This window comes from Pelodiscus sinensis, chromosome 6 (genome assembly GCF_052426305.1).
Source record: "Pelodiscus sinensis isolate ZL-2025 chromosome 6, ASM5242630v1, whole genome shotgun sequence".
NCBI classification, from domain to species: domain Eukaryota; kingdom Metazoa; phylum Chordata; order Testudines; family Trionychidae; genus Pelodiscus; species Pelodiscus sinensis.
Genome location: NC_143057.1, coordinates 6,286,306 through 6,309,924, shown reverse-complemented (window position 1 = coordinate 6,309,924; position 23,619 = coordinate 6,286,306). Strand labels below are relative to the sequence as shown.

Sequence of the window (23,619 nt, the reverse complement as noted above, 5' to 3'; positions counted from 1 at the left end):
ATAGCACAGACCAAGATTAAAGACGGCTCCTATTCATCCAAAACAGCATCTCTAGTAGAGGTATGTAAACTGGCTAATTCTGCCTAGCAGAGAGTAGGTAAGCACATGCTTTTTCATACTTCCAAGCTCTTTTTAGAAGTCTTTGGGGACAGCAAAGCAGCTGGAACAGAATATAACCACATGACCAGCCTGCTCTCCAAAATCCAGGAGAGACCAAAGTTTGGTAATCTCTGCATTTAGCAACACAAAGTTAGTTTAAGTACCACAAACAAACCATAAATGAAAGGTAGTCCAGAAGAAGAATATGCTAGGCATCATTAGAAGTCTCTTGGCTCTAAACATGGATGTTTGTAATGCAATCATTGTTTTCTTGCTGTAGTGCTGACATAGCTAGAAATCTTGTTGCTTCATTGCTTTTTTGTTTTAACTGTCCTTTAGCAGCACTACTGATAACATTATAGGGGAGTTAAAACCTTTCAGACCACAAATTCAGTTTCAAGTAGGTCACTCACAAATAAATTGTCATTTATGTTTGCCCCATGAAGCATCCTTTAACACTAATGAGGCATCATGAAACCATGCATAACACAATGTGAACAAAGACAATTACAGTAGTAAGCAAATACTGTAGTTTAGGAATGACATCAAGGTTTCAAAATATCGAATACAGGTGTTTAAGTGTTTGACATTAAATAATTATTCTTGTTAAAAAGTGTGACCTGCTTTTTAATGTTCTCCCCTTATCATTTCTTCCTCACTTTCCTCCTCCAACCTACAAAATAATAATTTTTATTACACACCAAGCTTGTCTTGGTTATACACCTAAAGGGCAAACTAAAAGGTCCTTCTAAAATAAAATGCTTTTTAACACTATTCAAGATTACTTAGTTTCCAAATCAGTAACAATATCAATAATTACCAATGATAACTTCGCACTAAAAAAGAATCAGATTCACTTACTCAAAAACCTATACCAAGGGTCTACAAGTCTCCCCCGCCAAAATAATCCGCTTCTGTGGAGAAACCCACAAAAACTCTACATTAAATAAGACTAGCAAGTGGAACCAGTACCTCACTCACAAAAACTAAATTTCCTTTGATAAAGTTAAGAACGTTTAAAAGTTTAAAGCTTTTTATTTAAAAAGCTCATAATTTAGCAGTGGTCTGTGCCATTACTAAAAAAAGACAGTTTCCACAAATTGTCTCTACAGAATACTTAGGAAAAGAATAAATCTGAAGTCCTATATGAGATACATGGCCCAAAGTTTAAGTTGTAAAAACAAAGGAAACATTTCAAAAAAGGAAAGTTGTTTTCTAAAAATAATGCAGTAAACCCTCAATGTAACAATGCGATGCAAAATGCAGGCTGCTGACTGACTATGCTGTGACACAATGGAACACTAGCTATACTGCAAGTCTACTGACTGAGTTACAGCTGGAATTATTTTGGCAAAATTGCATCTCCAATATTTGTTATAATTATTTTCTAGAGGAGCCCCTCAATACCACTTTCTCCACATAAAAAAAATTACTAATTCCATGTTCAAATTAGAAAATGAGCTATGCTTACACCTAGAAAATATCACAAAAACAAATTTATGCATAATAATTGAAATTTCTAATTGAATACAATGTGTGCTGAAATCCATTCTATGGTCATTTACAGTACTGTAGTTTACTAATAGGGGCATGTGAAGAAGCAACAAAAAATGTAAGCAAATTCTGTAAAGTATTAATGGAAAATATATTTTTCATACACCTACACAAGTGCTCCTACCAGAAATCTGATTCTAAGATAAGAAGGATGATGATGTATTTTAAGCAGTGGATTGAGGACACCCAGGATGTGGGCTCCATTACTAGATCTTCCGCATACTCCGTGTGCGGCCTTTGGCCAATCTTGAATCACTGAATCAGATCATTCATCTGTAAAATGGGAGTATTTCATTAACATTTCTGAGATGCACAGATACTTAAGTGAGGCATACAAAAGAAAAGCAAGTCAAACAAAAAATTAGTCAGAACGAAAGTACTCAATTTACCAAACAGCTTAAACTTTCAATATTAACTAGCCACAATGAACTGCTTATAAATGAGTAACAGACGAAGATTTATTCACTTAAATTATTTGGCTAGTAGTTCTAAATATTTAAAATCAAGCTCTGCCCAAGCTTCTCAAAACAGGAAGATAAAATGTCAAATGTGTAGTCATTTATCTGTCCAGCTCTAGCCAGAGCTAGGTAAAGGCTGCCACTAAAGGCAAACTTTCTAAAATGCAAAACATTACTAAAGCTACGCTGAAGATGTGCCACAAAAAGGGGGGGGGGGTATCATTTCTTCACTAAAGTCCATCTACAGTTTGGACCCAAGCCTAAAACCCAGAGGAATTTGAAACTTCAAAGTAATACAATATCTTCTCCACTAACTATAAATATGAGATTTCTCATTTTTAACCTGCTTCTTCATTCAATAATGTCATATAAGCCAATATTTCTGACGTCACAATCATTTTTACAACAGGGAATTTACTACCACAATTGCTTTATACAGAAATATTAGTGTCCATCAGGAGAAGCAAGAGATTAGGGGGGAAAAAGAAAGCTTTCTTTAACATGACCATTAGAGTATTCAACATAAATTACTATCTGTGGAAGAAAGAAATTTGTGGTTTGGGCATTTTTAATGCATCTGTCTACAAATACTTTGATATAATGCAAGTAACTGACATTGCATGTATTTATAGTTCCTAGATTTTTCAGTTGTTTTACCTAGATCATGACATTAGAGCAATTTCAAATACTGTTGGGCACTATATTAGTAACAAACAAGTCCTAACAAAGTCACATGTCCAAGGCAAATAGTAAAACTTCTTTTGGTCAATTTAGTCATCCATTACTACAATAGTAAGTTTTCATTTAAACAAAAATAAAACATCTAACCTGTCTGGCAGCAAATAGCATTCAAAATGCAAAGTAAACAAAGCAAGGGTTTTCCGGAATCTGCTTAAGTCTGATAACAGTCACACCCAGCCAAACATCTCAGATAAGGAGAAGTTACTCTGAGGCAGAGGAACTTTCCCAGTTCTTTAAGTCACTTCTAAGTAGCTATTCTGGACTAATCTATACAACACTTTGTTCAATTCTATAAGAGGTGAAGGCTAGTTGATAGCCCCAAATCCATAGTGCACAAGTCCCAAAGAGTTTGTACACACAACACAGACTCCAAATACTGCCCCAATTCCTGTATAGCAGAAAAGTCTTGGAAAACAGCCTTCCCTAACAGGTTACTGGATGATTTATTAATTTAATTTCCCCCCTCCCCCCCCCCCCCGAGAAAATGAGAAGGCATGGCTTTGGAAGATCATCAGCTTCCGTGGCCGATGTATTGTGATTTGTTGTGAATATGCTAATTAATGAATTAATTTGGTGTATTAAAAATAGTGGTAAAGGCAGATTCACCAGATGTGAACTATAAAATATAAAGTCAGGAAAGACATCTCTTCAAGTGTATATATAACATTACGGCCTCCCTGTCGGAGGGAGGCACAGCCTTTTACAGAAAGTTTTCCAGTAGTTTGTCACTAAATTAGAAAGGAAATACACCAGTTGAAATTGTAATGGAATGGACCTGAGAAAACTAAAGTTTCAGGAATAGACATGAAGGAACTGAAGTTTCAGGTTATCATTATCACTTTGCAAAATCATCACAGTCTGAAATTCAGAACACTTTTCTATACTGTAAGAACTTAATTTTTTTAGAATAACTGCACAATGCTAATTCATCCCTAATTATTTTGCAATCTGTATATAAAACAACTGAAATGCAGACATCTCTGGACAGGACAGCAGCAATTAACTGATGCACAGCACATGCATGAAAACAAATGGTTATCCAAGGCCACCAGAGCAAGCCTCAATTCCTGTGCAAAAGGAACACAAACTCTTTAAGGCAGGTTTCCCAACCTATGGGTCAGGACCCAAATATGAGTCGCTATTACATTTCAAAAGGATTGCCAAGTGTCTCTCCAAGTGGCTCTGCCCTCTCCTCTCCTCTCATTTTTGAATTGCATTGGGTCACCAAGACTTCCTGAATTGTCAAAATGGGTCCCCATCTGGAAAAGGCTGGGAACCACTGCTTTAAGGTCTCTTGTGTCTGCAATAACAATAGTAAAAAAACGGACCATAATTTTCCAAAACTTGTAGCAACAGTAGACACTATACTATAGACAAGGGTCAAGATTCTTTAGCCTTATATTATCTAACCCTGTTTTATGTTACCTATCCTCCTACCCCCAGCAAAAAGCCACAAGCCACAACAAAGCTGACAGTATATTGTTCTCGCTGTGCTGGCACAGAGGCGATTTGGAACAATAATAGGTACATCAGGCAGCAGATTGAGATCTTACACTTCCCCATTCCTTCACACACACACACTCGATCTCTGTGACTGAAATCAGTGTTAATTTTAAGTGCATACAATTCACAGACTGTAAAGCCAAAAGAGACCACTGTGGTTATGTAGTCTAACCTGCTGACTAGCAGAAGTCATAGAACTTCCCTACATTACTTCCTGCTAAAATATTTTTTTGGGGGGGTGGAAGTGGGGAAAAATCGTCACCACCATTTACATCTGTACACACGCTTAACTAGCAAGAGCATCAGCCTCCATTTCCTACCCTTGGTCTGCCTAGGGGTGGAAGAACCCCCCTTTTTTATATTTCAACATTGTGTGTTTATTTTAAAGCTCCTTCCCCCCCCCCCCCCCTTTCAATTTTCTTATTTCAGTTTGCAGTCGTGCCATGTTCTGGGTTTAAACATTCCGTTCATCTCTCTACATTTTCACAGCGAGGGCAAACTATGGAGGAGGGATTCCGAACGCTGCAACCCCTGTGGAAGCAGCCCTGTATTTCAAGCATAAATTGTTCACATAACACGACCCAACGCAGCCAGTAACTAAGGCCCGGCCCTTACATCAAACCGGGGTCTTCAGGCAGCACTGCGGTTCCTCGCCTCTCGGGAAGCGTGGCCACAGACGGCAAGGCTGCTTCGCCCGGTGCGGGGGCGCAGGGTGCCACGGGCAGCTCCGCCGCCCTGCCCTGCCCTGCCGCACGGGGCTCAGCCGGGGCCTGTGGCCGACGTTTAACGCCCCGCACCCCCCGGCTCGCAGCGCAGGGAGGCGAGTGTCCCGCACAGGCGGGTGCAAGGAGAAGGCAAAGGGAAGGAGAGTGGGGGGGGGGGCCCGCGTACCGCCCCACGGGCAGCCCCCCCGGCCAAGCGCTCTCAGAAACAAGGCGGGGGGGTCCCACGGGCTTCACCGCCCCCCCGTGTCCCCTGGGGGTCCCGCCTGAGGGGGAGTCGGGCAGTGACGAGGGGGGGCGCTCACCCCGCTGCTCCTTCAGCGCCATGACGGAGGCCAGGTAGTGCGCCGCGTCGAAGAAGGGGAACATGGGCAGGCGGGAGAAGCGCAGCGGCACCTGCCCCAGCTCCATGGCGGCGGCGGCTCCTCGGCCGGGGCCTGGGCCTGGCTCAGGGGCGGGCCCCCTCCGCGCCGCCCCAACAGCTGCGGGGCGGGGAGAAACGGCCCGTGCCAGCCGCCGTAGCGGGGAGAAGGCAGCGAGCCGGCCCCGCCCACCCGGTGTGTTCATTGGTGCGATCAGGCCGGGGGGCGGGGTCTGATGGGGACAGGGAAGTCGCTTGGGGCCTGAAGGGGAATTGCTAGGGGCAGGGAGTTGCTAGGGGCGGGGCCTGAAAGGGAGTTGCTAGGGGCAGGCCGTGGCCTGAAGGGCAGTTCCTGGGGGCGGGGCCTGAAGGGAAGTTGCCAGGAGCAGGGGACGGAGGCTGAAGGGGAGTTGCTGGGGCAGGGGCGTGGCTAGGGGCAGGGGGCGGAGCCTGAAGGGGAGTTGCTAGGGGTAGGGGGCGGAGCCTGAAGGGGAGCTGCTGGGGCTGGGGCGTGGCTAGGGGCAGGGGACGGAGCCTGAAGGGGAGCTGCTGGGGCTGGGGCGTGGCTAGGGGCAGGGGGCGGAGCCTGAACGGGAGTCCCTGGGGCAGGGGGCGTGGCTAGGGGCAGGGGGCGGAGCCTGAAGGGGAGTTGCTGGGGCAGGGGCGTGGTTAGGGGCAGGGGGCGGAGCCTGAAGGGGAGTTGATGGGGCAGGGGCGTGGCAGGGGGCGGGGCCTGAAGGGGAGTTGCTAGGGGCAGGGAGCTGCATGGGAGGAATAGGGGGTTAAGTGAGGCTTGTTAGGGTCTAGCCCCCCCTTACACTGAGGGTACATGGGGACTTCCTCTCCCTTTGAACCCCTAGAAACCTCAAATAAACTGGTGAATGAGGCGACACATGGAGGGGCATGGCCCCCACCCCCAGATTTGCTCAGCAACACTCCTGAAGCTGACTGCCCTCACTCCGTCCCCCCACCCCACTATCTGCAGGCATAGGGCACCGCTAGGTAAACCTCCAGTGCCTACTAATGCCATGTGGGTGGCTCCCATTATTTTATCATAAGTCTCACAATATACCATGTTTTACTTAAAGTTCCTGGACCATACAGCTCTCTAAAGCATCTGTCCTGGGCACAGTGATTACATGACCATCTCTGTTTTCATTTAAAACACAAAAATACATTTCTAGCTCTCACAGATCCAGAGAATAGCTTGAAAATATGAACAAAGTGCACCCGAAGGGGTGCAGATACCAAATAACAGAACCCAAACGTTGGTTTTGTTTTGGGGTTTCTTTTAAAATCCCATTACATTTTGAGGCCTGACTCATGATTTTTGAACACCTGAGACTTGCAATCCTGCTGAATCTATATTGTCTCTGGCCTTTTTGCTCTTGCTGCACCCCCTTAGCTGCCTTCTCTGACCTTTCTTCTCTCACACTTTTCCACAGCTTCCTAGGTTTCATGCTTCTTTTCCCTCTCTTGAGAGAACCTTTTCATCAGATACTAGTTCCCCTGGTTTTCAGGTGTCCTTACCACTGAGCACTTCCCCTACCTCCTTCTCCAGTAATGTCACCCCTTTGATTTTTATATGGCCCAGAGTACACTAATTATATGATTCCCTTTTAAACAGATGCTCTCCTGGCAAACTACATTTCCCAAAATTCCATTCTATTAAAGGAGCCAATAATCTCCTGTAGGACTTGGACTTTTTTGAGTTCTGTATGCTCTACAATAGTCCCCAACATCCTAGGATAGAAGGCCTATGATTTTAATGTTTGTGATGTAAGTTTCACACTGTCAGAGGAGTGTAGGTGATGAATAAGGGATAAGTGATGGACTGTGCTGTGAGGTGATTGATTGAGTGGTACTATAGAGGAATGATGCCTGTTAAAAGCCACCGTAAAAGGGCAGGGAGAGGTTTTAGTTGGACAGCTCGGTTGTCCATAAGCTAAGGGGTATTTCCTCGGCCTCTCCTGGTCCTGACTACATTCCCTTGCCTTAATGTCAGGCAAGGGTGGGTAATGAATAGCTGTATACAACATGCCCCCAACCAAGCAAGGGTCAATGAGAATTGTAAAATAGGAGGAAGGGTGGTCATTTTTGTGGCCTGGACTTTGCTTCAGGACAGGTTTCAGCAAACAAAGCAAGCTAAGCAAAGGTTCTTGGACTAGGTATATTCATTAACTATGAGGGATGAGCTGTAGAATAACTCCAGCAACAGAGATGAGATCCAGATGACTGGAGGCTTGAGGTTCCAGAAGCAACTTATGTAGGGGAGGGACTTAGGAGCCATTTGGTGACCACCCTTAAGTGAGAACCAATCTAACCCTACCTCTGGCAGCTTATACTGTCCCGTGATCTCATCCATCACAGTCATTCCAACTCCTTCCAGCAGCTGCTCAGGCATCCTGCACCCCAGTTGTCAAGCCCGCTTGCTTGCTTAGCTTCTCCCAATGAGTGTTACTTAAAAAAAACTCCCTCTTGTTCTCTGGTGTGATCACCGTTAGATATTTTTAAGTTAAAGGAAGGCAGAATTATAAGCTGCTTTTTTATTAGCCCAGTTACTAGAGAAGAATTTTGGAAAACTCTTTTTTATATTATAGTTAATATATATATAGTGATATTTATATTACAGGTATGTCCATATTAGAGCTTCATTGTGCCAGACACAATACATATGCATAGTGAGGGACAGTTTGTAACCCCAAAGAACTTACAACACAAATGGAGAGGACAGGGAAAAGGAGGGAAATATTATTTCCCTGATTTTACAGCTAGGAAACTCAGGCACAGATTAAATGATTGGACCAGTGTCAAACAAAAATCTGTAGCAGAGCTGTGACCTGAACCCAGATCTCTTAAATCTCAGTTCCAGGCAAATGTCTTAATCACACAATCATCCTTTCTATATGCAACTATTAATATGAACACTTCTTCTCAGGAAAAGCAGTTGAAACACAAACTGTTAATGTATTTGACTTGTCCTTATAAGAATAGAAATCATAGGTCATTTTCCACTGTAGAATGTTACTTAAATTTTCAGATATGGTGTGATTCCAATAGTAAGTTAGTAAATTGCATCTCTGCCCTGAGGCAGTAATGGGTTAAAATGCAGGTTTTTTTTCTTTCCTTCCATGTACTGTGATACACATCTGCACACCTGTATCCACCAAAAAATACCTGATACAGTTTTATAGGATGTTATTACATGCTTCTTCCAGTCACTGCCCATGGAAAAAAATATCCTCTCTAGGTTACTTTGCTTCTTGCAGCATTGTCTCTTTCCCACTGGGTGGCATCAGGTTCATTTCTGAGAAGCAAAGACAATTCAAAATACCTTGCAAGGAGTCAAGAGACATAGAAGAAGGAGAGAAAATGGCCATACAGGTGCATTTAGGAAGCCACTTTAAAAGTATTCGTTACTGTCTAATATTAGATGTTGCTTTGGAGATAGGCCTTCAGCAAGCTATTCTAAATCTGGGACAGCGAATGACTTCCTCTCTTGTGGAATGAGTGAGATCCAGATGCTGAAGATGCCCTGCAAGGATACAAAAACTTTATCTGCATCTGGTCTGCAACCTGCAGGTGTGGAATAAAGTGGACATCTGCAGATTTACAGGTCTCTAGAGGTGATAGTGGTCCGTGCCTGATGTTATGCTTTGAGAACAGTTTTTAAATGAATCAGAGTAAAGGAGCCGAATGCTATATGTGTACTGACTTTTTTTTTTTTTTTAAAGGTTTGCTGCTGATGCAATGAGACAGAGACAGAGTGTCTACCAGTTTTTCCAAATAAAGTTGCTACTGAAAAGTGCGAGGAGACTCTACTGCATACAGTAGTGGGGCAGGCTGGCTCTTTATCTCATCGCAGGGAAAAAAATTACTTTACCAAAAATAAAACAGATGGACTCGGTGCTAACACTGGATTGGATCTGATCTAGGAAAAACAACAACAGGCCACGGACTTTTCACAGATCAATGATACTTCAGAGGGACTTAGAAGATGGCGGAAGATGAGTATATACCTGAAAGGAATCATATCCAGCCGTTTAGCTTAGAGCTGAATGCCTTGCTGAGCTGATGAGTGTGCCTCCTTTCTCTCCCAGCTTCTGTTAGGTCTAAGGAGGTGAAGGCATCTGGCTCCCACTTCCCACTCTCCTTTTCATTGTGAAGTTTGTCTAAAAGTACTGCAAGCCCTGAACCTCTAGCATCTTCACCACCTTGTTTTTCCTCATTCCACATGAAGGGAGTTCTCAGAACTCCCCACTGTGCCTCACACATTGTCTCTTCTGCTTCCCATATTCCTCTGCACTGCCCTCAGTCTACTGCTGGACTCCACCTTCGCTTACATCCCTACTCCTGATGCCAGCCTTCCTTCCTGTTCTTCCCCTTACTCCCTCCTGCAGCTCACATTTCTCTATCTCCTTGTAGCCTTGTGTCCAAGCCCTTATTTGCTCAAGTCCTTTAACAACTCACAGAATAGGTTGCCTGGTAGATTCAGAACATGGGAAGGTGAAGCCTACATCGATCCAGCCCTTATTATAATGTACCGCCCTGTGCATGTTCATCCAGGGTTCAGTTTGTGGGGTGATCCCCAGGCTTCAGCCCATGAAGTTGAGAAATAAGATTTCTTCATTCACCCCAAACAGAAACACACACCAGGCTATTGAGGGTAACACCTGTGGGGGTGGAAGTGGGTTTCTTGCACAACCTTCAGTTCCTACAATGCTCCCTAGTCAAAGTCTCCTCCATTGTGTTTGGCCTCTGGTAGAGCGCAGCATGGGAGTGATATGTAGGGACAGCCGTTCCTTCCTCATCTCTCTCTATGTACAATCCCTGAGAGTCTCAGCTGTAAATCTACTGCCTTGCATGTTTAAAAGTCTCAGAGGGGTAGCCATATTAGTCTATAACTTTAAAAACAAGTAGTCCTGTGGCACCTTAGAGACTAACAAAAAAATATATATAGTATCATGAGCTTTCAAGCAAGTGGGTTATGCCCACAAAAGCTCATGATACTATCTATTTATATCTATATCTATATTGTTAGTCTCCGAGGGCGTGTGTACACCAAGATATTATTTTGAAATTACTAAATTTGACTTAACTCCCAATTCAATTTCAGAAAATCGAAATAGCGTATCCACACTACAGGGAATGCTCAAAATTAGTCCGAGGCAGGCTCCGTTAATGTGAATGCGCTGCCTCAACTTAGAGCCTCAGGAAGCACTGGGAAGTAATTAATTATTTCAAAATAGCTGCACCAGAGAGTCCACACGAATGCTATTTTGAAATATGCATTAGTCCCCAAGAAAAATAGGAGAACAGATTTCGAAATAAGTGGCCCCGTATTTCAAATAATGGGCTTTCAAATCGTGTGGACTCTCTGCTTATGAATTCGACCTTGAGGGGGGTTATTTAGAAATAATACCCTAGTGAAGACCAAGGCTGAGGTGCTACAGGACTATTCATTGTTTTGTAAATCTACTGTTAGGATCCTTACTGATCAAATAAAGGCTCAGCTGTTAACATTGAGAGAGTGGATTTCCTCATAAAATAATATGTAAAAAAGGGAATAATAAGACGGAAGATAGGATTGTCCCAGTTCATAATCTGCTCAGAAAATAAAAGGGAAAAACTCACATAGTAGATTATGCAGAAAAATGACTTGAGAATAAGAAAAGAGTTTCAAACCTCACTGTCCATTCAGTTCAAAGCACATATGTAGGCGCACACAGGGTTTTGCAGAAACCTAGTTAGAAACTTCAAATTATTTCCCCTCCCCACCGAGTGTCACTGGATCCCCAAAATGGGACACCCTGCTAAGGGTATATCGCTGCTGTGGTGGAAACACTTAACCTTCTTCCCCAGCTGGGCTCATATGTGAGTGTGAGCATCGTCATTTCCATCACTGGCCCTGTAATCACTACAAAATGGTGATTCAGAAACCTGAACCGCACGGCGAGCGTATGGCATGGCCGGTGTGTAAAGGACAAAACATGCCAAGACAGCCCCTGCTCCAAAGAGCGCACAGTCTAATCAAGGAGCATTTACTACAAAGAGGCTTTACAAGGAAACACTACATCACATGTGGATTATGCCTGGGCAAGAATTATGCCCTGGCAAGATTTCTATTTAAAAGAACATTTCTCTCTTTTAAAAGTATTTCCACCATCCTTTCAGCATTTCAACTTTTCAAAACTGATTATTTAAAGATATAGAGCTAGTTCCCCTGCTCCTCTTTCAGCCTCCTCCCAGGCCCCACATCCCCCGCTCCTCTCTCAGGCTACGTCTAGACTGCAGGCTTCTTGCGCAAGAGAGTGTCCACACTGCAAAAGTGCATCGAAAAGTGATGCGCTTTTGCACAAGAGAGCATCCAGACTGCCTGGATACTCTCTCGCAAGTAAGCACTGATTGCTATGGACAGAATAGCCACCAGGGCACCTGTGCTTTTTCCTCTTCCCTCTTCTTGCGCAAAAACCCCTCTTCTCCGTCCACACATGTGTTTTTGCCCAAGAGTTCTTGCACAAAAAGGCATTCTTCCTCGTAGAATGAGGATTACCAATTGCACAAGAAACCCTTTGATCTTTCGATTTACTTGCGCAAAAACACGCTTGAGGTGTGGATGCTCTGCAAATTTTGGCGGAACCCTCCCAGACCCCCACATCCTCCTGTTCCTCCCTCAGCCTCCTCCCAGGCCCCCACATTCCCTACACCTTCAGCCCCCGCATTCTTCTGTGTCACTTTCAGCTGTCCAGGTGTACTCCCTTTTCCCTCACCCAGGTCCATATCCCCTGCCTCTTTTCATCCCCTTCTCTCCTTAATCCTTCTGCAGCCCCTCAGCATCCCCCTTCTCTTATTAGTCCCCTCTTGCCCGGAGGTTGACATCCCAACCATGTCTCCCTGTTCACAGCTCACCCGGTGCACTTGCCTGTTCTCCCTGCCCACCTCCAGTACTTCAGCATAAGGGCCTGTTGGCTGTTTTAGTAGGAACTCCCCTCCCCCCGCCCAGAGGAGATGTTTGCGGCACCCTCAAGCAGGAAAGAGAGAACTTCCAACAAGAGGTGACTGGCTGTAATCAACACCCGAGCTTCGTTATAATTCAAATCGTGGTAAGTTGAAAAGTACACATTCATAATGAGACTGTAAAACAACCCACTCCCGTCTGTTTGAAGTAAAAATACAAATTTCCCCTCTCAGCTTATACCAGGGCTGGCTGCTATAGGTTAAATAGTGGTTAATTAAGACAGGTTTACAGCTGTCTTTTTCCCCATCACAGCATACCAGTGAATGTCAAATGCCAGAACAGACACAAAGTGAGTTATTGGTTATATCACCATTCCACTACACAAGTAAACAACCCTCCACTACATTACACTCTGCTGCTGGATGGGTCAGGAGAGCTTAGTTACCACAGGATTTGAAACCGGGGATTGTCTTAGATTTAGCACAATTTGTCTAAACAAAAGTATTTCTCCACAAGCATAGCTCACACAACCAGGATTTGTTCTCATTCATATTGGATAGGGACTCAGAGACATTTGCATGTATATTATAAACACGATTTGCTTGGTATATTTTTCCTTCACCTCAGAGAGATGCCAGTCACTGTGCAATGAATCTGAACAATACACTCTTTATGGTTAAACCCCTGATAATCCCATTTCACTGATGTGGGTTTTTTTTCCCCATTGCCTACTCTGCTGGAGGCTGGAGCTAATTTTGTTAAATATTGCTGTCTAAATGATCATCCTGTGAATGTAAGCACCCATTGAGGTTTAGTTTAACACGGCTAAAACTAAGACTGGGAGAGCACAGAAAGCAATTCGCTCTAAGGAACTCACCTTCCCTCCTCTGTTTGCTTTCATAAAATGGTACCCCTGAATATTCTGCTTGTGAACTAACCGATTAATGGTGCCATTGTGAACTAGAAAGAAGAGCCATCTGTATTAAGGGGGAACACGGAGCACATGAATTCTCAACTCCCTTTTCCTCTCACAGTCACTAAGAAACGGCATGAACTGAAAGGAGTTATAATTGAAGAGAAAGAAGCCATCTGAATTGCAGTGGGCTACACGGTGTGAGACTGAGATTACATAAGAACGTAAGAATGGCCGTACTGGGTCAGACCAAAGGTCCATCTAGCCCAGTAGCCTATCTGCCGACAGTGGCCAGCACCAGGTTCCCCAGAGGGGGTGGACCAAAGACAATGATCAAGTGATTTGTCTCGTGCCATCCGTCTCCAGCCTCTGACAAACAGAGGCCAGGGACACCATTCCTAACCCCTGGCTAATAGCCTTTTATGGACCTAACCTCCATGAATTTATCTAGCTTCTCATTAAACTCTGTTATAGTTCTAGCCTTCACAGCCTCCTCTGGCAAGGAGTTCCACAGGTTGACTATGCGCTGCGAAAGTTCTTCTTCACACTTATTAGTTTTAAACCTGCTACCCATTAATTTCATTTGGTGTCCTCTAGTCCTTATATTATGGGAACTAATGAATAACTTTTCTTTATTCACCCTCTCTCATCACTCATAATTTTATATACCTCTATCATATCCCCTCTCAGTCTCCTCAGATTGATACATTGGCTATTAGCTAAGCTATTAAAAATCAACCTGCCCATATTTGGTTAATTAAAGATAAACACTTTTTGCAGGTAGAAATTGGATTCAGTATGGAAGAGTTGGTGCAGGCCCAACTCTTGTGGAAAAACCCCTTTATAAATCCTTCTTATACAAACTGTGGTATGTGTCGATGGTGCTTTAATACAGAGATATGGAGACAGAGGCCTCCTCTAAAGAGTTTCCAATCTAAATTGCAAAATGAACGTCTCATTTCCATTTTGTGACGCCACAATGGTAAGAGCCGTGTTCCCTGTAAGCTGTATGCTTACAGGAGAGATTCAAATGCCACCCAGCTGTTTAGCAGAGTGCTGACAGGTGAGGTTTGTGTTTCTATTGGTGGTGCACATTCATAAGTGCATCAGTGCACATCAAAATTATTCCACACATGAATGGAAAAGATTAGAGGAAACATTGGTAAGGGCCCAAGCTGATATAATGATGGAATTATGCCTGGTCACAACACCCGAGGAACTAGTCCAAAGTCGTCTCATATTGATACGCCATACAGCACATCACAATGCAACAACAGCAGTGATTAATTCTGCAACTGTTACTTTGCTTTTTAAAGCATCACTTTGTACAAATATTGGACCAAGTCAAGTTGCTTTCTATTACTGTAGGGAAAACGTGTAGGCAAAATTACATGGAAGAAGCCAAGCCTATCAGAGCTCGATTGTGGATATAATATTGTTTAAAAATGATTGTGTGTCCACAAACCATGCTGCCTGATTTTAAATGGATTTATTGTAGTGTCAAACCAATAGAACCAATGAGGTTGGGTACACTTAGAAGATGTCTAGTGTCACAGCTACGACCCAACTAGCAATTGGTGTGCAATACTTCAGTTACGAGATTCTGGGCAGGATTAGTTGCAGAAAAAGAAAACCAACTTTCAACAGGAGACAGACTTTTCATTGTGCCCCTCATTGTCTATTCACAGGGCTGCCCTTTCTGCTCAACAGCACAGGCCAGTTTCGAACACTCTAAATTGTCAAGAGCTGCGTGGGTTTCCCAGAGTGTGCTTTGTCCAACAATACAGAGGACTTTTTTTGTTAACTGACTTGCTCTCATTGTCTCTCCTCACCCATCCCCACCACCCTCATCCCTGTAGCCCAGCCCAACACACCCTCCCTGGATCCTGTGACAGTGTTTGGGTTCATAAAGTACAAATTAGCATAATCAGATTAGCTGCAGGGGTTGTACATTTGAAAAGGAAAGAAAAGAAAAAGTGTTTCACAAAGAGAAGCCCTGAGGAGGGCAGAAGGGGGTGTTATTGCCGTTGTGTTGAGGCTCTGAAAACCTGCACCTGCATGGCCAGCAAGTCCTCTCCTGACCAAGGACTCTTAGATGGTATTAAAACTTGGAATTGGGGGGAGGGGAGAAAGAAAGAAAGAAAAAAGAAAGAAAAACTGCCCTGCATCCCATTAATTGATTTATCTGGACTGGGAATGTGCAGCATGCTGCTGACAGTGGGATACGTGGTTTGATTCCTACTTAGCATGGAGAGGTGATCAGCCCAGTAATCTGGTCTATGGAGATAAGAGTTTTAGAGTCTCTGCAAGAGACTGATAAGAAATGTACTAGGAACAAAGCCTATTGGCTCTTTTTATTTTGCTGATGCTGTGGCTGGTTTGCATTTCTAAATCTGGGGGAATGCTAAATTTGTATATTACATGTTCATCCTGACAGTGTTTTCACTGCCCATATTGCATTTTTGCCACCATTTGGAAGACGCACTTTCAAAAAAGACAAAAGGGCAGAAAGTTTCAGCTCCATGCCAGAGTTAATTGGTGAGCATAAGAAATCAGTTCCCTACTCTTCAAATTGGGTGCAAAGGTTTCTGAACACAAGCTGTTGGTTTGGTCACCCAGGTTTGTTACATACAGCCATGAAATAAATTGATTGGCATGATTACCACAGTGCCTTTTTAATTCTCTCCTCTCTGACTTTGCTTGGACAGGAATGTTCATAGAGGGCTTGACACTGAAATCACCAGCCAGTTTTTTAGTGATTTTGAGTTGTTACATGCATGAAGGCGCAAGCTGAAATGTAAACGCATTATGGGGACTTGACCTTCTGAGCATTCACCCTCTGAAAATCAGGCTACCCGAGAATCTTAGATAAGGCACCTAAAATCATGAGTTTCTGATGGAAAACTCGCAGTTCAGGACTTTGGCTTTAATAAGAAGGACAGAATTCGGCCCACAGTTATCAAGAGGCTCATATTGGCTCCAACCTGACATTTTTCTAGAGAAGATATTCCATCTTCAGTACGTTTCTCCATATGGTAGCAGAGTGAAGAGCTGGCTGCATAATACTGATCAAATTTATTTGAGCAATTTTATTTGTAATACATTTCTATGAATGTTTCTTCAGTTATTTCATTACTGAGCAGGGCAATTAATTCACACATCTCTTTTTCAAATGACATAGTAGATGAATGTGGATACTTTAATTATAGTACTTGATTAATATTTTGTTTCATTGTTGACCCACCTATATTGTTGCGGCTTGATTCAAAGACCATTGAAGTCAATCAGATCAGATCCTCGGAGTTCAATTATTTAACTAACTACGGTGGCATATTTAGCTATGTAACTGAAACATGCTGTTGTATTTCCATATGCTGGGGACTATGTTCAAACGTAGAGGTGGATCAGCTTCCATTTCAGCATGTCAGTTCAGACACAGACATGTGTGTTCTTTCTGTCTCTTTCCCGTAGACTTTATATTGGTTCTTTCTTTGTTTCTTTTCCTTGATCTAAAATATAAGTTAAATTGAAAAAAAAACCAGGTTGATGGCGAAGCAGACTAGTTATGATTCCCAGGTTGACTTTGATCCACGCTTCCCGGGGAGCAGACAAAAAGCAAGGTGCTTTTCTGTGCTCTGATATTCAGCTCAGAACTGCTAGTTAAAATTCCACTTAATTATTTTGCCGTCCAAAGTCACTGGTTTGTGGAAAGTTTTTCCAAAAGCTGGGGTTAAGGCATGAATTTCTGCATCTCTGCAAAGGGGAGTTTCCCCTTCAGACTAGCAAACATACCAGCTCGCTTTCGTTTTTCAACTGGCTCCATTTAAAAGCTAAGGCATCAGAATACTCCTCTACTAGCGGTCACTTCAGAATAACAGCAGCATTCACGGCAGTGCCCGAAGCAGGTTTGGTAACTGCAGGGGGCGGAGGGGCTAGTGGGGAGAAGGTTGATTAGGAATGGGCTGGAGAGCGAACCCACATTCACCCAGCAGTAGATGTTCCTGTCCTGCACGGCTGGGTCGAGAGCCCCCTCCAGGTATTGCAGCACTGTAAGCTGGTGCGCCATTGCGCAACCCATGCAGGGCAGTTTGGCCTGGCTGCTCCTTCTTCATGAGGGAGGGCCAACCAGGCCAAACCTGAATGCTGGCACCAGGTCACAATACCCAGAGCTGGAAGCCGGGTCCATACCCTGGGGGACAGGAGCTGTCACTGCTGGTGAGGGCAAAGTGAGTTCATTTTCTAGCCCTGAGTGAAAAATGAGTCATACAGCCCCTTGTGTCAAGTGTAGAATATGCCTGAAAAGGCACCACACGGACACTTACTACCTCCGGGGGGGGGGGGGGGGAGCTTCTCTCCTCCCCCCACCCCTTCCTGGTCTCCTGATGAGCCCTACTTGAATTCATGGCATAATCCAGGGAAAAGGGCTGAAATTAATGCCCCTATGAAAGTTTCCATGCAATGCTCCATGTTGGCCCAGCTCTAGTCTCAGCCAAGTCAATGGAACAATTGCCTTTTTGCCTCTAAGTACCACTTTTCCTCTGGTGTTTAGCCATGCTGGCAGTTGTGTGGTTCACGTCCTAGCTTGTTTTCATTTAGAACATGTGTTTAGTACGAGCCGCTAATATGGTGGGTTTATAGTTTCCATGGTGCATGGAGGCATTTCATTCTCGTGACTGTTTGTTTTAAATTCCTTCCAACTAGCTTCCTCAGTTTTGTGTCGTTCCCCTTTTCGACATAAACTGTTCCCGGGGTGGGCTGCTTTGGTATTTTCCCTCTCACAGGGAAGTTAATTTGACAACACTATGGTCACTAATATCAGGCAGTTCTTTACTCACCTCTTGGACCAACTTCTATGCATCACTCAAGACCATATCAAGAATGGCCTCTCCCTGTGTGGATTGCAGGACTAACTTCTCCAAGAAACAGCTACTAGCGGCAGCCATAAATTGTATCTCTGCGTCCCATCCTGAGGCAACATGATCCCAGTTCCCTGTTGGGGTGGGGCTTCCCAGGGTCGGTCTTGCACCTCTCACTCTCCAGTGGAGGGTTTGTCCACCTCCATCACAGATATTTCGCTCAAACCTCTGCTCACGTTCAAACAGGAATGAAACCAGGACCGGCCTGTGCTTCACAGAAAGTCAGATTAGTTGATCACAATGGTCCCTTCTGGCCTTGGAATCTATAAATCTGTGGCCCCCTCTTTAGGAAGACTCCCCACCCCCAACTTGGCTCCAGGAGCCTGCGGATCCAAGAATCCTGCCTTAATCCACAACTACTTAGTTTATAATCCCCGTGTTCAGACTAAAGCATGTGTAGCTGGGCTGTACACTCATACATGAAGGGTGGGATTTTCAGAATGGCTCAGCATTGGCCTTACTCTGCTCCTCTTGGAGTTTTATCACTGACTTGAACGGGAGCAGAGTTAGGCCAACATTGAGTGTTTTTGAAAATCCTAGCCGTAGCATGTTGATACAACACCAAAAGCATCAGTTATTTCTGTGTGAGAGAAACAGAAATCCATACCTTGCATGAACCCCGTATTTATCAGATTCGATTCTTCGAACCATCTCCCCCTTTGATTCTTCTCTTAGCACCTGCTGCTTTAAAAGTACAATTACAGCCCTGAAAACGGATGGATTTAGAGTCTGTTGCTTTATCTCTGGCTTTAAGATTTAAGGATGTGACTTTAAAATGACCTCTGACCCCCCAGGTCAGCAGTTAAGCTACCCCTTCTCCCCCAGCCCTTTCTCACATAACCTTCAAAGAACAAAAGTCAGTCGGGCATTGCTCACCCGTTTTCATTTGGTCATCTCAGGCAATTCACTTATGTCTAAAAAAATGAATAGAGAGCAATCTTAAATTCATATGAATGACTTATTAGACATCTTTCTAATGGTACTTTCCTGAAACATATCAGACCACCATCAGCCTGTTTCGTGGTATCTGGCATTTCCCGGCAAGATAAATATCCTCTCTTTAAACATCATCCTAAAATACTTATTGGTGTCTATTTGGAGTATTTACTCCTCTCTGTACCAGGATCCATCACCATCTCCTAAAATCAGAGGCTGAAAATTCTGTTGTTATTGCTACACTGCTCTCTTCCCATGGTTACATTTTCCAGTTGTGCCTTTGATGTCCTTTTTTAATCAAATCTAGCTGGATACAAAATCCACTGATCCCTCCCCTCCCAACCTTCCCCACACTCTCCCCCACACACACATTGTTCAGTTCACGTCCCTCTCATGGTGTCCAGAGCCAGCATAGTGCACAGAGCTGTTTAGCACAAACCATGTGCTACTCATGACAAACAACATGCCACTAAATCTCCACTACCATGGAGACTGCTTCATGGAAAGGAGAAAGCAAAGATGTACGGATCATCCAGTAAAGAGCATTTCTATTTCTTATTATTTACCTGATTGCAGATCTGTGGCTAATTCTTGCCTCTTGCATATTGCCAGGGAACCTGACTTTCTCTGATAGCCAGTGGCTTGATCCTTTAGTCATGGAAGTCGATAGCAAAACTCCCACTAACATCAAAAATGCAGGGGCGTGTCCCAAATGAACACTAGAGCCTCTTGCAAAGCTCACTAAAGTCAATGGGAGACTTTCTGATGTGTTCCGTGAGCGTTGGATCAGGCTGTAATCTAGCATGTCCCATTTAGCAATAGAAAATATAGCACTATTCTACAGCAATGATCCCCAACTCTGGGCTCACCACTGAACGTTCTACTGGTTTGGACTATTGCACTAGAACTGTGTAAAAAAGGGTGCCAATTAGCGTTTCCTGTAAGCTGTACGCCTGCGCAGCCACTCAAGAGATTCAAATGCCGCCCAGTGAATTAGCAGAGCACCCACCACTAGGTTTTTTGTTTCTACAGCTGGTGCACAAGCTTTGGTGCATATAAATGTTATTCCGCACATGGATGGAAAAGATTAGTGGGAACATTGACGTCAGTGATTAAAGAGACAGTTACCTGTTTCCCTAACGGGTGTTCTTCAAGATGTGTTGCTCGTGACCATTCCACATGAGGTGTGTGCGCTCGCCACAGGCACCAATGCCGGATGTTTTTCCCTTAGCAGTATCTGTAGGGGAGCGGCTCTGGTGCCTTCTGGAGAGGTGTCCTCATGGCTTGCCCACTCCTCACACTCTCAGTTCCTTCCTGCTGGAAACTCCAACTGCAGGGAAGGAGGGCGGGGTCATGGAATGGACATAAGCAACACATCTCAAAGAGGTAACTGTCTTTTCTTCCTCGAGTGATTGCTCATGCCCATTCCACACTAGGTGACGCCAAGCCAAGAGTGGGCAATAATTTTTGCAGGGAGACCACTTCACAAATTTTCATACATGGTTGTGAGCCGGCTCTGGGCACCCTGGAAGGGGCGGGTCCTAAGGCAGAAAGGGTGGGGTTCGAGTACAGGGGCAGGGAACACTGCCTTCAGCCTTCCCTTCTCCCCCTCCATCCTTCCTCGATCTGCACAGCTGACAGGAGACTCCTGGGAGCAGGACAGACCAAGGTGGGGGGAGGGGAAGCTGAACACCTATGCTGCTAGCTGGACGTATGCACGCTCTGCTCATCAGCTGGGCGGGCCTGACTTTGCCCACCCGCTGCTTCAAGCATGACCATAACCTGCCTCTGAGGGTCCTGAAGATTGTAGCACAGCTCTGCTGAACCCAGTGTCATCTCCGGCCTGCTCAGTGACGGTGTAATGTGACGTGAGCGTGTGGACAGAGGACCATGTCCTGGCTCTACAGATGTCCTGGATAGGGATGTGCACCAGGAAGGCCATCAAAGAGGCTTGTGCGCTAGTCGAATGGGCACTGATGATCGACAGCAGTGGGGCCTTTGCCAGCTCATAACAGGCTTTATGCAGGAGGTGATCCAGTTGGAAATCCTCTGTGAAGAAACCAAGAGGCCCTTCATCCTGTCTAGGGTTGCCAAGTGTCTGGTTTTTAACTGGAGAGTCCAGTATTTGAGCTTTCTGTTCAGGAAACAAATCGAGACAATAGAAATATCCGGTATTTTCTAAATAAGATGAATGTAGATTGTGATGTAAGGTCAAGTGTGGCCAGTATTTTTGTTGAAACCATCTGGCAACCCTAATCCTATTTGCTGCAGCAATGAAGTGCCGGGCTGATTTATGGAAAGATTTGGCATGTTCTAGGTAAAAGGCCAAGGCCTTCCAGACTTTCATCTCATGCAGGTGCCTCGACAGTCTTGTGCAGCTTGGGACAAAACACTGGCAGGAATGCATCCTGGTTCATATGAAAGGAAGATACCACCACTGGCAGGAAGGCCGGAACACAGCTGGATTTTGTCCTTGTAAAAAAAAAAAAAAAAACATGCCCAGCGGTTCTGAGGTCAAGGCCTAATCTCCGAGACACATCTCGCCAATGTCACCACCACCAGGAAAGAGACCTGCCATGACAAGTAGGACAGGGAGAAGGAGCCCAGTGGCTCGAAAGGTGGGCTGGTGAGCCTAGAAAGGACCAGGTTAAGGTCCCACTACAGAACAGGGTCCCGGACCTGCAGGTAAACGCTCTCAAGACCTCTTGAGAACCTGATTGTCATGTCATGGGAAAACACTATTTGTCGTCAACATCTTCTCTTTACTGGACAGGCAAGACACGGTGATTATATGGCATGATGTAGGGCAAGACATGGTGATAATATAGTAGGATGTAGGGCAAGACACGGTGATAATATGGTATGATGTAGGATATAATTCTTCCCATAGCTAACTCCTCTTACCTCCAAGTGCTATAATTACTAGCACTCTAGATCCAGAGCTAGTTAGGTATTGAGACAATGGTGAGTGCCCAGAACTTGAGACTTAAAATGGAATGACTGCCTGTCACAAGGAAGTCTGCTTCCTGAAGGGTAGAAGTGCCTAATGTTGAGCCATTATCAGCGTACATCTCCTTTGTGATTGTGAAAGATGTCATATACACACACGACGTAGGAGAGGCTGATAGAGTGGAAGGGGTCCCAGGAATGTTTGGAGCTTAGAAGGAAATCATGTCACTGTGCCAGGCCCCTGCAATCCCCTAGGGTGCGTTGCATTTCCAGTGGTAGCAATGGGCTATTGGAAAGAAACGAGATGCTCCGCTTGGCCATGAGGTACATCAACTTCCTCGTCAAGGTCCTGGGGCAGCAGGGCCTGCCTCAGACAGGAGTGACTGCCCGGGGGAGTATATTGGGGTTATTTCAACAAGCCTCCCACCGGCAGTACATGGAGGCGCTGACTGACTCTGGGTTGCGTTGCTCGGGGACGGGGGCAAGACAGGGCAGAGCAGAGGCAGGGCTTGATGAAGGGTTGGATCTGGGTGGGGGAGCCTCTGAGGGGCAGGGGTTGCTCTGAGCCCAGCACATGGGGCACTGGATGGGGATTGCCCCTGGCCCCACGCACACCTCAGGACATCCCTGATCAGCATTATGTACGTACAGCACTGAGAATTTCTATTTCATGAAGGCACTAACTAGGCTGTGGCAGTCTCCATCTGTGCTGAGTGGAAGCAAAGAATCCAGTCGCTTCACAAGGAGTGTTGAGTTCCCCCTTTCCTACTTCTCATCCACTGTGGTTGTTGCCAAAAAAATGCCTCCTTAATTGGTCTTAACTACAGACGCTGTCCACATGGCAGGCCATGTGTCCTACCCTCCCCAGCAAAAGTGGTTCATCGCCTTGGTGCCATGCCTTGCTCATACAATTGCTAGTTTCCAGTAGGAAGCTCTGCAGGGGCCTTAAAACCACAGCTTCCTGACACTGAGGCCCCTTTCCGCCACGCTGGTGATTTTAAGGGGCAGGAATGCAAATGAGATTCAGGTCCCAGGTTCTCTTACTGCAGAGCCATTTGGACCAATCATGTTTTTCAAGCCAATCTTCCACTGAAGTTAAAAGACCCGAGCCTCCATTCCAGTAGTTGGTGAAAGCTAAAGCACCCACAGGACCTGTCCGAACTCACTGTAGGCACGAGTTCTCCACACACCTTCTGGGTATGGCGCACTGTTTCATCTAGCGGCACAAAGGCCACTAACAGAGAGAGAATAATGAGTCTGCTCTACAGCCTTAGCTGAGAGTCACCTGGCTTTTAGCTCATGAGGTAGAGGATCATGCACTAAGCTCCACATTCAGTTCCACCTGTCCGCGTTACACGAGCGCTGTCTCCTAGTGACCAGAGACTATCCTCCCATTTTTTCACCAGTGTTGCCACGATTGGTCTTCCTAGACCTCATCCAACAACTACCTGGGGACAGACCAATCCTTTGGGAACAGACACAGGTCAGAAACAAACTGGATTCTAAGCA

At 44.8% G+C, this 23,619-nt stretch overlaps 1 protein-coding gene across 1 annotated transcript in view; it reads right to left on the bottom strand.

Moving 5' to 3' along the window:
- The window catches only part of TMEM38B (transmembrane protein 38B), a 39,100-nt gene extending 33,499 nt beyond the window's left edge, over positions 1–5,601 (bottom strand). Inside the window, exon 1 of the mRNA XM_075931365.2 lies at positions 5,383–5,601. Coding sequence (XP_075787480.1) covers positions 5,383–5,488 — 106 coding nt within the window. The 5' untranslated portion in view covers positions 5,489–5,601. The remainder of the gene's footprint in view (positions 1–5,382) is intronic.
- Between the last annotated feature and the right edge of the window lie 18,018 nt (positions 5,602–23,619).